This window comes from Lampetra planeri, chromosome 45 (genome assembly GCF_965212315.1).
Source record: "Lampetra planeri chromosome 45, kcLamPlan1.2.h2, whole genome shotgun sequence".
NCBI lineage: Eukaryota > Metazoa > Chordata > Hyperoartia > Petromyzontiformes > Petromyzontidae > Lampetra > Lampetra planeri.
In genome coordinates, this window is record NC_136151.1 from 5,330,596 (window position 1) to 5,345,040 (window position 14,445).

At 48.3% G+C, this 14,445-nt stretch overlaps 2 protein-coding genes across 2 annotated transcripts in view; one reads left to right on the forward strand and one right to left on the reverse strand.

Annotated features, from left to right (window-relative positions):
* The window catches only part of LOC144733051 (E3 ubiquitin-protein ligase TRIM11-like), a 265,988-nt gene that overhangs the window by 116,836 nt on the left and 134,707 nt on the right, over positions 1-14,445 (reverse strand). The gene's annotated exons all lie outside the window — the stretch shown is intronic.
* LOC144733050 (zinc-binding protein A33-like) overlaps positions 1-14,445 on the forward strand; it is a 58,831-nt gene that overhangs the window by 5,345 nt on the left and 39,041 nt on the right. The window contains exons 4-5 of the mRNA XM_078614786.1: positions 345-367; positions 10,960-11,072. Coding sequence (XP_078470912.1) covers positions 345-367; positions 10,960-11,072 — 136 coding nt within the window. The remainder of the gene's footprint in view (positions 1-344; positions 368-10,959; positions 11,073-14,445) is intronic.

Below are 14,445 nucleotides of genomic sequence, written 5' to 3' on the forward strand. Positions count from 1 at the left end.
TGTTGTGTTTCCTTTTCATTCAAAACGTTATTACTGAGCTAGAAGATTCATGTGTTATGGCCCAGTAGTAGCATGTTTATTATCACTCTTTGCAGAGTTTGCAGGGACAACCCTGATTAACACTGCAGGTGTATTAACATACAGAAGAAAACAAGAAATGATGTTGACGCCCAAAAAGCCTATCCAGTGCAGGACACCCTATTCAATAGTCAGATATTGTTATCCCGTATCGTGATGTCAATCTATCCTGACAACAGGAAATGAGTGTGTGGAAGAAGAGGAGGAGATGTTGGTGATGGAGTGAATATTTTTATTGACATGAGTTGCACAATTGTGTCTTTCAGGATCCCAAGTACGAGGAACTCAGGTCAGTACCAGAGAGACGTGGACCCTCATTAGTCTTTGTATCTCATGCTGTGTGTAGACTGTAGAGATACCTGGACATTGACTATTCTGCGTATCCTGTGCTGTGTATGCAGTGAAACTATAAATCTCACTATACTATGTTAGAATCTACGGGTGGGAGATGGGTAAAGATAATTGACGTCATCACCTCACGGGAGATGAACGTTCATGCCAGCACACGGATGAAAAATTACAGAATGTGTATGTATGTTGATCTTCTTTCGCACCGTATGTAACCAACCGTGCAAAACTGAAACCTTTAATTGTAGGTGCGTGGGAAAGACGACAAACTAAACACACAAAACTGAACATTTGGAAGCACCCTTGTTTCTGCCATCTACCACCCAATTGGTAATGCGACGGTCATCAATGTATATCAGCCCCTGAAATACGAAATGGCCATCACCACCTCTGCCAGCAACCACTCACCCGGCTATCGATGTGGGGTGACTTCAACAGCCACCACACTCAGGAAATGATTAAGCCGGAGAGTCAAGAAATGCTCATCGGCACAAGACACTTTCCTTTCGTGTGACCCTAAACAACCTGGCAGGATTCACTCAGCACGATGGATAAAGAACAAAAACCCCGAATTATGCTTCTTGTCAGCTCCACTCATTGTTTCACAAACAATTATTGGCAATTTTCAGAAGAGCCAACACGGGCCAGCAATCACGATCAGTGGACAACTGATACCAGTCATAACCTCAACACGACGGCTGCATTGAAAGCCAACTGAAGCCCGGGCTATGAACAATAAACCGAAGGTGTTTTGAATAACCTGCAGCCAAAGCTTGGGAATTTCAATATATTGAAAACAATTAAGACATATGCGAGAGGAAAAAATCCTGATAGGGCATCGGAAAAGCTATATTGCATGTTGGCAACCAAAACCAGAGCAATTCTTGAAAGAGTTAATCAGAACTACATCATGGGACCTCCTTTGTCAGTCCCAAAATATGATAATAGGGTTTTCCCCTTTTTTATAATAACAAAACAGGTGTTAAGATGTTAAAACACAAAACTGAAACCTTTAACAAGGAATCATGTCTGCATTAACCACAATGCTTGTGGTCAGAATGCAAACAAAAAACATACTCTGATAATATATGCATTGTCCTTGAAACTGATTGGTCCACACCAGAGACAGCTTTCTTTTGAGCCTCGTTTCAAACGGTGTTAGACCAGAGGACGCCTTAACACCTATTTTGTTGTAAGAAAAAAGGGGAAAACCCTATTATCTTAATCAGAACTGGTGACCGAGATAAGGGCACCACACTGCCAGAGTTCCTGAACTTTGCACAACGAAAATGATGGGAAGACATCACGGCAAACGTGGACTTCACTCACTCCAGCTGCAAAGCCTGGAAGCTCCTAAACCTAGGTGCCTCAAAACAGACAGCACATACCTCCAAACATTGCAGCAAATCCAGTGCCTTCCTACAAGCTGACCTGCTCAAAGGCACCAATCGACGATCTCATCAAATAAGCTGTCTGGAAACAACTCACCATCTCCATGCATCAACTACCACATGCAACAGATCTAACCAGGCCGTACACTGCAGCTGAAGTGGAAGCATCCTTTAGGACTGCAAAGTCCAACAAGGCACAAGGATATGGATGGCCTTTGTCCTGCATTCCTAAATAACCTGGGACTATATGGACAACAATGGCTGGCAAACCTCTTCACCGTCATGCACAGGACATGCATAATCCAAAACAAGGGATGCCAACGTCATCGCCATTCTGAAAACCCGGAAAGCCTCAAGACTTTCCCTCCAGTTTTTTTTTGGGTTAGATCGCTTAAATATATAAATGTGTCATTTAAACCCGCCACCACCTGACACAGCCAACTAGTAAGGGTTGCCATGTAAACAGAACATGCCAATTCGTCACTAGTACAGCACACCGGTATGTTGGAGAGCCAAGCGACAATATTTACAATCTGAGAATGACGTTTCGCCAGTAATTACAACTAGCTTCTTTAGGCGAAAGCCAGATTTGTGGAGAAGTCTAACTGTTTCATTCCTCATATAGAGGCGTAGATGTGGTGGCATTTGTGTAAAGAGTGGAGAGGTGTCCATACCTGAGCAGTGTGCTTATGACCAGCTCCATTTTGACAGCAAAGGTAGCACTCCTAATCAGTCGGGTGGCATTTATATTTTCTTCAGCTGCATAACCCTGTGTGTAATCTAACTGGTGTTTCGCTCTATACGAAGCTTCTGGTCTTCTCGGCTACGGTCATGCCCTCCATTTTCTATGCTTGTGTAATGCGAGTGTAAATGGGGTAGTTGCTGGGCTCTGGTCCAATCACACGGCCCGGGGTATTGGGGGGCGGAGCCTGGTCTGCGGGGCGTGTGGGAGGGGCCACCGTTCACCTCGGCTCCAATGGGAGGCGAGGTGAATGGGTGTGGAGCCAGCGGGGTAGTATGGGAAGGACGGATCTGACGATCCGGGAGGGGGGAGTCAGGGTCACGTGGGGGGAATGTATATAAGTGGGAGCCCGGAAGAGATCGGGAGAGTCGGGGAAGTTAAGAGGCTGAGCCACGTTGGGTGGTGAGGAAAGATCCGCGTCTTCGGCCACGTGGCCGAAGGACCTCTGCACGCCGTCGGCCGTCGGCCAGCGGTGTGCGGAGTGCGGGAATAGAGGAGCTAACGGAGGAGCGTGCGCAGCACGCGAGAGAGAGAGAGAGCGTGCACGGCACGCGAGAGGGAGCGTGAGCGGAACGACTCTGGTCCGAGAGGAGGCCAGTGGGGGTGCGGAGAAGAACCTGAATAAAAGACAAACGGAGACCAGCATCGCCTGACGGAGTCATTTATTACACTTGTAAAGCATGGACCTTTTTGATGGAATGCCTGCCCCAGTTAGAAACATTCAGGCTGTCCTGACGATGATGCATCCTGGGTATAACCATTCTGGATTATGTGAGGAACTCACAAATCCTTGAAAGATCTGGGCAGAGTCCCATCGGTGAACTCCTCAAGGCAAGGCTGCGTTGGCTGGGGCATGTAGGTTGTATGCTGAGCCACCGCATGCCCAAACGGGCGTGGCACAGGATAGAGAAGAGATGGACTAATGTGGTACAGGAGAATATGGAGATGAGTGGTATTAACGGTGTCTGGTTCCAGTGGTGTTAAGATCGGCCTCTGTGCAGGAGAATCATGAGGGACGCTACTCGGCAGTCCAACAACAATGGAGAGCAGAGGATCGGCGCTCACAACAACGAATAGAACGCCGGTGGATAAAACACAGCAAGTCGGCACAGTCGAGGACTCAGGTGGGGTTATCTGCCAGTTCTCTTAGTCACCCATGGCACCAGCTAGGTCTGTCCTGCGCCCTTCTGCCAGCGAGTCTTGGATACTTCACGTGGCCTCAAAGTGCACCCAGCCTGGCACAGGCATCGTGGGGACATCACCACATAGTGGCCAATGTCGGCTATTGTTATTATGGAGAGACCTTGCCCCGCACTGTTCAGTGTGCTCTGTTTAGTGTGTAGAGAGACCTGGGCCTGTATTGTTCTGTGTACCCTGTGTTGTGTGTAGAGAGACCTGGGCATGCATTGTACTGTGTGCCCTGTGTTGTGGGTGCAGAGAGACCTGAGCCTTGTTGTGTCTATACCCCTTTTTTAAATTAATATTAAGAATAATTCTGCCAACATATATAATATTTTTTTAATAGACACGGGGCAACTTGGGAGCGAACAAAGATTAACAAAACCCGTTTTCCAACTAGCGTGCACACCTCGCTTCAAAGGCCAGAAGGCAGGAAAGAGACAGCCATCAAATGTCATAAATTCCACACAAAAGAAAAGGGGAGGGGGGGGTCGCAAGAAGGTGTTAAAGTAACACCTACACTTCCAAAAGCCCCCCCACGACACAAGGACAGGCACCACGAAGAACATATATAATTATACTCTTAACAAAAAAAATAGCATTGACAACAAGAAAGCACAGACGGGTTTTGGAACCATATTATACGAAGTTACCAACTTAACCATGAAGATTAAGCAAACATTATCTATCCTCGCTCCAATTGGAAACCAGACTACAGTCTGCACCAGGGTCGCGATTCATCATTTGTTAATTAAATACGGACATTATTTACCCTCAATAATTTCTACGCCGCCGGGCCGAAGCATCAAATAATAATTATGGCAGTCGGGGTCGCTCCTAAGCAAACAACAAAAAATCTAATTCCCTAGCCGGGATATCAGATAAAATAATCACAGGAAGTCAAATAATAAGTACGAAATTAGAGTGGATCTCCTAGGAAAGTTAAGGGCGGAGAAGTCTATCATAATTAACCAACAGGCAACACTCCAGGGAAAGCGAGCAGCTCACAGCCGTCTTTGTCTTCCCGAGAGAAACGGCCACAGAGCAGGCACAAGCCAGGAAATGTCCCCATAAAAGTTTGTGGCGAGCGGGCGATGGCTCGAGAAAGGGAAGCAAATGCTTCTATAAAAAAAACACACGCGCAGTGTGCTCTAACGGCGGAGCACAGCCGTCTTTGTCTCCCCGCAGCACGGACAGCAAGATTTGCGCACAAGAGCAAATAACATCTCCCCATAAAGAAATCAAACCACGACGGAAATACCGTGAACACGGCTACTTACAATCAAATCACAATAATACTAAGCAGCAAAGTGAGTCGTTTTAACATCCAAACCAAACGAAGCGGTGTGAGACAAAGGATAAACGCCAAGAGCGGGGGAGGGGATTTTAGAGCTCGCTTAACGCGTAGGCTTTCGCGACCAATATTATTCATAATCAAAAACGTGGATTATGATTTTGCCACCTCGGTGCGAACTCGAATCGTCGGTCTGGTTTAGTTTGATGACTCATGTGACGCCGGTTCGCGAGGAAGCCCCCATCCCTCCTTCCAGAATTATTGCGGGCAGCTGGGTCTTTGAAGCACACACGACACACACACACGGACGGACACACACACGACACACGGACGCAGATGTGTCCACACACAACAAATAGTTATATGGTTCAGGCCCTTGAACAACTCGGAAAACCGAGTGGATTTTCTCGATATAAGCTGAGGCAAAATCCATTCAACTCAGATCACCAGGGCTCAGGGCCCCCACATCTCTTCTCGTCGCCGACAACGAAGAAGCTTTTCCGTCATCCAGAATGACGATGTTCGCGGGGTACCAACGTGCATCGACAAGCTGAGGTCTGCACCACCTAAGAAGAATCGCCACACTGAGCCGCCGAGCTGCGAGTGAAGCTGACGGAGATTCCAGCTATCATTCTCGTGAGAGAACCGACTCGTCATTTAGCAGTGGAGAGAGAGAGTCAGAGCCTTCCGAACGAGAGGCATCAGCGAGTGCCCGTATGAAGCTGGCAGCTGCACGAACAAAGGAAAGCACGCAGAAGAGAGAGTGACGAGCGACAACGAGCGAGCAACCTGGAGAAAAGGGCGGAAATCGCCAAACGACCAAGCGAGCAAAACAGAGAGCACGAAGCAGTGGAGAAAGCCTGATCGACCGCCGCGAGGAAGAGGACAGCGCCATCGAATGCGCCGTGTGTCTAATACGCACACACAGATCAACCAGCACCAACGAGAACCGACTCGTCATCCAGCAGTGGGGAGAACGGCACCGCGCCGTCAGAGTCACACAGTACGGGTGCTGCGACAAGCGCCGCCAAGAGCCGCAGCACGGACCCAGCGGGCAAGCCTCTCCGCGAGCCAAAGCTCATCATCTCCCAGCGGAGAAAGTCGCGGCTGCAACCCGCACGGGCGAGAGGAATCTGCGAACCAGGGTCATATCACCTCCCCCACTCACAACCTCCAGGAAGCAACAACAACAACCGCCATTCGCCACTAAGTGGCGGTGACGTCACCACGACGCTTGTGCCAGGCCATGTGCACCCTGAGGCCACGTGAAGTGTCGAACGCCCGCTGGCAGGAGGTCACGGGGCAGACCCAGGTGCCACGGGTCGACTGACCGAGATGACCGAGATGACTGGCTGATCCACCACCTGTGCCCCCTACTGTGCCAACTTGCTGTGCTTTAGCCACCCGGCGCTCCGCTCGTTGTTGTGAGCGTCGCTCCTCCGCCCTCCGTTGTTGTTGGAGGGCGACTGCCTCCAACTGCCCAGTAGCGTCCTTCACGAGCCTCCTCCACTGAGGCCGATCTTGACACCGCTGGTACCAGTCATCGGCAAGTCCACTCAGCTCCACGTCCTCCTGTACCACATCACTCCATCTCTTCTCTAGCCCGTGCCGCGCCCGTTTAGCCCCCTCGATCCGGCCGAACAAAAGCTGTTTAGGCATGCGGTGGCTGGGCATGCGGGCTACATGACCCAGCCAACGCAGCCTTGCCTGCCGGAGGAGCTCACTGATGGGACTTTGCCCAGATCTTTCAAGGACTTGTGAGCTCCTCACACAATCCAGCCTGGTTAAACCCAGGATGGATCGTAGGCAGGCCAGCCTAAATGTTTCCAACCGGCGAAGATGCTCCACTAGGGGGGTCCACGTTTCGCAAGCGTAGAGAAGGGAGGGAATGACCGTGGCCGAGAAGACCTGAAGCTTCGTGCGGAGCGACAGACCAGGTAGCTTCCACACAGCGTTACGCAACCGATGAAAAGATATTGCCGCTCGACTGATTCGGAGTGAGACCTCTGCTGATAAACTGGAGCCGGTCATAAGCACACTGCCCAGGTATGGGAAACTCTCCACTCTCTCCACAACTGCCCCATCACCGATTGGGAGTTGTGGGGGTGGAGTGCCCGATGGTACAAAATACCCAGGCAGGTGCTTAGTTTTGGTGGGGCTGATGGTAAGGCCCCACCTCTTGGTGGCACACTCCAGTCTCAGCAGCAGCGTCTCCAACTCCTCTTCTGAATGAGCAGCTATTACCAAATCATCGGCATACATAACGTGGTTGACCAATAGGGAGCCATCCCTTGATCGCACCCGGGCGTCGATCAGCCTCCCATTATATCTGTACCAAATGGTAATTCCCCCGGTACAGCTTTTGAAGGCTTCACGAACTACGCAGTCGAAATAGATGTTAAATAATGTGGGAGCCAGAGGACATCCCTGTCGCACCCCAAGGTGTACAGGGAAAGGCTCCGACTCCCGGCCACGTAGTTTTACCCGGGCCCGCTCACCATCATGAAGGTCCTTAATGATCGTGAGCAGAGGGTCAGGGACTCCGAAAGCACGAAGAACAACCCAGAGCCCAGTCCTACTGATGGTATCATAGGCCTTGACCAGGTCAATAAAGCAGAGATGTAGGTCTTTTTGAAATTCCCTACACCTCTGCTGGAGCAGACGGACAGAAAATATGGCATCTGTGCAGGACCGCCCTTTCCTGAAACCGCATTGGGGCTCCGCAAGCCTCTCCTCAGCGTGCCTAGCAAGGCGATGTTGAATAATCCTTGCCAGGACCTTACCCGGCACACTGAGGAGTGAGATGCCCCTGTAGTTGTTACAGTCGGTACGGCCCCCCTTCTTAAAGAGGGGGACCACCAGGGCATCCTTCCAGTCCTGCGGAACCCGTCCAGTGGTCCAGACTGTTGTTATGATGTCATATAGGGCAGTCTGTGCACAAACGCCACCCTCCCTCAGCATTTCGCTTGGGAGATCATCTCTGCCCGGTGCCTTCCCTGGTCTCAGACTCCGGATCGCCCTCAGTACTTCCTCAACAGCTGGCACCTCAGCCAGCCACTCACAGGGGGTGACCTCTTCCAATATTTGAGGCACCGCAGCCTCAGCAGGGTTATCCCCACTTTGTGCCATGATGTTTTCCTGGCTGAGAGATTTTCCCTCCCCCAGGACCTCGCAGAAATGCTCAGCAAATCTGCAAACCTGTTCCTGGGGGTCGGAGATTGGATCACCGTTTTTTCCTCTAATGATGGTAATAGGTGTGGCGCTGCAGGTTACTTTTTTGATGGAATTAAATAGTGATTTGTGATCGCGGGCCACTGAGGCAGACTCCATCTCCTCAGCAACCCGCGACCACCACCCATCCTTACAGCGCCTTACGGCTCTCCGAACCTCCGAGCGAAGGCTGCGGTAAACCTCCTCATTCTCCGACGTGGGATGCTGTAGGCGATGAGAGTGGGCCTGTCGCTTTTTCTCAATTAACCTGAACACCTCCTCTGTCAGCCAGGGTTTCTGGGGAGGTCTGGACCGCGTACCCAAAGCAGCCATTGCAGCTGCATGAGTCACAGTCTTAAACCTCGCCCATTTACCCTCGACATCAGGTGGAGTGGGGGACGATGCCAACCCCAGCTGCAAGCAATGATGAAATTCTCGCTTGCAACTTTCATCAGCTAGCTGAGACCAGGCCACTTTTGGTTGGAATGGGGTCCTGGGTGTACACCCACCACCGGAGTGGAAGAATGGCAGGCGCATCTTACAGATGACTAGTCGATGGTCAGAGGTCAGATCAGCTCCACGGTAGGTCCTGGTGTCAAGGACATGGGCTCGCATCCGCTGGTCCGTCACTATGTAGTCCAGCAGATGTTCTTGCTTGGACCCGGCATGTATCCATGATGTTGTGTGGATGCGCCGATGCCGGAAGAGCGTGTTGGTAATTACAAGCCCATGGGCTGCACAAAAATCTAGCAGCCTTCTACCGTTATTATTGAGCTGATCTGGCCCATGCCTTCCAATCACTCCAGACCAGGTGCCAGCATCATGACCAACTCGGGCATTGAAGTCACCCAACAAGATGACTCTGTCCCGAGTGGCCACTTTAGCCAGCACCTGTGACAGGAGGTCATAGAAAGCGTCTGACTCATCGGCTTTGCCTGCATCCCTCCACGGATGTTCGTCTTCGGTGGGGGCATAAGTAACCACGACCACCACTCCTCGCCTCTGGTTGATGGGAAGGCGAGCCCAAAGTATCCTGGGGCTTACAGCTTCCCACACCTCACCGCCACGCTCCCACGCCCCCTTCATTCTTTTGTTCAGAAGAAGAGCCACACCCTGTTGTTTGGCATTCTCCTGCCCCGAGTAGAGGACTGTCCACCCCTCATGGTGGCAGGAGCCAGAACCGGTCCACCGGACCTCCTGAATGCCACAGAGATCCAGGCGGTACCGGTCCAGCTCCCGACAGAGGAGTGGCAGCCTCTCCTCCGCAGTGAGCGTTCGAACATTCCACGTGGCCATCCGCAATGGTTTTTCGTTGTTTCTGGAGGAGCCCCGAGGGTGAAAATTCAATCTCCTGGCTCCGCCAAATGGGGTTTGGCCAGGAGACGTCATAAAAGCCTGACCCCCCGGGGCCTCCGGCACAAGCTTATTAATTACAGGTTTATGTTTAATTCGTAGTTTAGTGGTGGTTAATTGAAGGTGGAGGGGTTACCAGCCCCTCGCACCCGTCCAGAGCCCCCGTTTAGCCACTGTGGTGGTCACAGACGCCATGAGGGGAGAGGCCAATGGGCACATACACACACACGCACACACCTACTTCCCGCGGGGCATTCAAGAATTTATCCAAGAGACAATCCACCTCTCTCACAATGGGACCAACCCTAGACAATCATCAGAAGACTAATTATAAAGTTTGAACACCAGCTGGCCGTAAGGAATCGTGGCCCTCTGAGTAATTAAGAATCCGTCGGTTATAAGAGTGTGAAGTTTTTCTTGCCTTTTTCGTTTCTCTGATCGCATAAACGACCAATAGATTCGTCAATGCAAACTAAAACCCTCGAAATCCTCATTGCGAATCGACACGTTACAGAGAGAGAATATCGTGTCAAACCTGTTTCTTTGTCATAGAGTCTGGCCGAAGAATTAATCAAAGCAGAGCCGATACGCGCTCACACAAACACACGCCCTCAACCACCATTGTCTCAAACATTTAATTAACAGATATAATCTTGCCAACGAATCGATTGACGTATGCTTCGCCTTCGGGGTACAATAAGTGCTTTATTGCCGTCATATGAATATCGTCGCATGCTTGTTTTAAAACTCGGCCAGTCGCCGATTGTGCTCGATACATGGGATAACTAATGAGATGTCTGGTGGAAAAGTAGAAATTACGGTTGTTAGAAGAATGTTAGCCTTCAGTTTAGTTAATTGCATAATCTCGCCAATGAATCGATTGACGTATACTTTGCCTTTGCATGTTAGAGTATCACATGTTTGTTTAGAATAAAATTGTTAACACAGAAGTATCTCGAGTGTTTCTTTCCAAGTCCATGCAAAACTGTCTTATTCATAAGAACTGTAACCTGCGATGATAAAATAATTTGGAGACCTAACATAACATAAACACACTAAGATAATCAGTAAATGTTCAATCAAAGATAATCGTTTTAACCCGATTGATACAACTCTGGATAACGAAGCTAAGCCTAATTATCATAGCTACACACATTAACATAATCGCAAGCACCCGCATAAATTACTACGATTATCTCCGTGATTATCATAATTTATGCATATAATTACAAACATTAACATAATTTATGCGATTTGCGCATTTTTCGGAATTTTATTAATTTTTATTATTTTTATCAAAATTTCATAATGATAACATATGCAACAGCCTGCATTGTTCTGTATACCCTGTGTTGTGGGTGCAGAAACTCGGTATCTCCGCAGACTCAAGATGACCCTGCTTCCACATTCAGCCAGCAGGAGCTCACAAAGGTCATCACAGCAGGAGGAGTCGAGATGAGACTCCTGGCTCTCCTGTGTATGTATATACATTCACATGTAGCTCAACACACACAGATGAATATAAATCACTATAACACGAGCTCTATTAACACGACACGTGGGTGTGATTGAGGATGCTGTTGAAATTCTTCATGTATGAATTAATTACACGCACACACACACGCTATGGCTAAGATTATTCAGATTCATTATTAGTAATTGAGGCTGCAAGATCCAGACACGCACACCTTGATGATCCTTAGGGTTCAGTGTTAATGCCTGAAGTTCTCAGACTCCAAGGTACCTTTAAGATTCTGTATTAATATTCGTAGGTCTATCAGACAGCCAAAGGCTTAACCTTTGTTGATCTTGTACAACACTACGCGGACAAAAATGTAAATAACTATAGAACGTGTATCAATATACATTAATAAATAGCACACACGCAGACGAGTATAAATCACTATTAAATTATCTCTATTAACACTGCACGTGTGTACGATTGAGTGAGGATGCTGTTGCTATTCTGCGTGAGTGTTTGACACACACGCTATGGCTGATATTATTAGGATTCATTATTAGTGCTTGAGGCAGGGCTGTAACACTGAACCCTGAGGATTCTTAGGGTTCAGTGTTACAGCCTGAAGCTCTCAGAATCAAAGTCAACATTAGGTTTAATTAGACAGCCAGACCAAGGTATAACCTGAATTGCCGTGTAAATCACTACACAGGCAACAACAGGTTAATTACAAAAGAACACGTATCAATAAATACTGATACGTTGATATAGACAGAGATCCCTCGTATGGCCTTAACAGACTGTAAGGGCTGTTAGAGAGCACCTATGAAGGCCGGCACGGCACACGAGGAGTGGGTGGCCAGCACCACGCCCGACCGCCTTTGTCTTCCCAGTGGCGATGTAGTCATCACTACACTATCTCACACACGAGTGTACATCACTACACTATCCCATACACGAGTGTACATCACGACACTATCCCACACACGAGTGTACATCACTACACTATCTCACACACGAGTGTACATCACGACACTACCAAACAGACGAGTGCATATCACTAGACTATCACACACACACACGCGAGTGTACATCACTCCACTATCACACACACACGAGTGTACATCACTACACTATCACACACACACACGCGAGTGTACATCACTCCACTATCACACACACACGAGTGTACATCACTACACTATCACACACACACACACGAGTGTACATCGCTATACGATCACACACACACACACACGAGTGTGCATCACTACACTATCACACACACACACGAGTGTACATCACTACACTATCACACACACACACGAGTGTACATCACTACACTATCACACACACACACGAGTATACATCACTACACTATCACACACACACACGAGTGTACATCACTACACTATCACACACACACACACGAGTGTACATCACTACACTATCACTCACACACACGAGTGTACATCACTACACTATCACACACACACGAGTGTACATCACTACACTATCACACACACACACACACACGAGTGTACATCACTACACTATCACACACACACACGAGTGTACATCACTACACTATCACACACACACACGAGTGTACATCACTACACTATCACACACACACACACGAGTGTACATCACTACACTATCACACACACACACGAGTGTACATCACTACAATATCACACACACACGAATGTACATCACTACACTATCACACACACACACACGAGTGTACATCACTACAATATCACACACACACACGAGTGTACATCACTACAATATCACACACACACGAGTGTACATCACTACACTATCACACACACACACACGAGTGTACATCACTACAATATCACACACACACGAATGTACATCACTACACTATCACACACACACGAGTGTACATCACTACAATATCACACACACACGAGTGTACATCACTACACTATCAATCACACACACGAGTGTACATCACTACACTATCACACACACACACACGTGTACATCACTACAATATCACACACACACGAGTGTACATCACTACACTATCACACACACACACACACAGTGTACATCACTACACTATCACACACTCACACACGAGTGAACATCACTACACTATTACACACACACACACAGTGTACATCACTACACTATCACACACACACAGTGTGCATCACTACACTATCACACACACGAGTGTACATCAATACACTATCACACACACCAACGAGTGTACATCACTACACTATCACACACACGAGTGTACATCACTACACTATCACACACACACACGAGTGTACATCACTACACTATCACACACACACGAGTGTACATCACTACACTATCACACACACACTAGTGTACATCACTACACTATCACACACACGAGTGTACATCACTACACGATCACACACACACGAGTGTACATCACTACACTATCACACACACGAGTGTACATCACTACACTATCACACACACCCACGAGTGTACATCACTACACTATCACACACACCCACGAGTGTACATCACTACACTATCACACACACGAGTGTACATCACTACACTATCACACACACACGAGTGTGCATCACTACACTATCACACACACCCACGAGTGTACATCACTACACTATCACACACACAGAGTGCACATCACTACACTATCACACGCACGAGTGTACATCACTACACTATCACACACACAGAGTGCACATCACTACACTATCACACGCACGAGTGTACATCACTACACTATCACACACACAGAGTGCACATCACTACACTATCACACACACGAGTGTACATCACCACACTATCACACACACAGAGTGCACATCACTACACTATCACACACACACGAGTGTACATTACTACACTATCACACACACGAGTGTACATCACTACACTATCACACACACACGAGTGTACATCACTACACTATCACACACACGAGTGTACATCACTACATTATCACACACACACGAGTGTACATCACCACACTATCACACACACGAGTGTACATCACTACATTATCACACACACACGAGTGTACATCACTACACTATCACACACACGAGTGTACATCACTACATTATCACACACACACGAGTGTACATCACTACACTATCACACACACGAGTGTACATCACTACACTATCACACACACACACAGTGTACATCACTACACTATCACACACACACACACACAGTGTACATCACTACACTATCACACACTCACACACGAGTGAACATCACTACACTATTACACACACACACACACACAGTGTACATCACTACACTATCACACACACACAGTGTGCATCACTACACTATCACACACACCAACGAGTGTACATCACTACACTATCACACACAC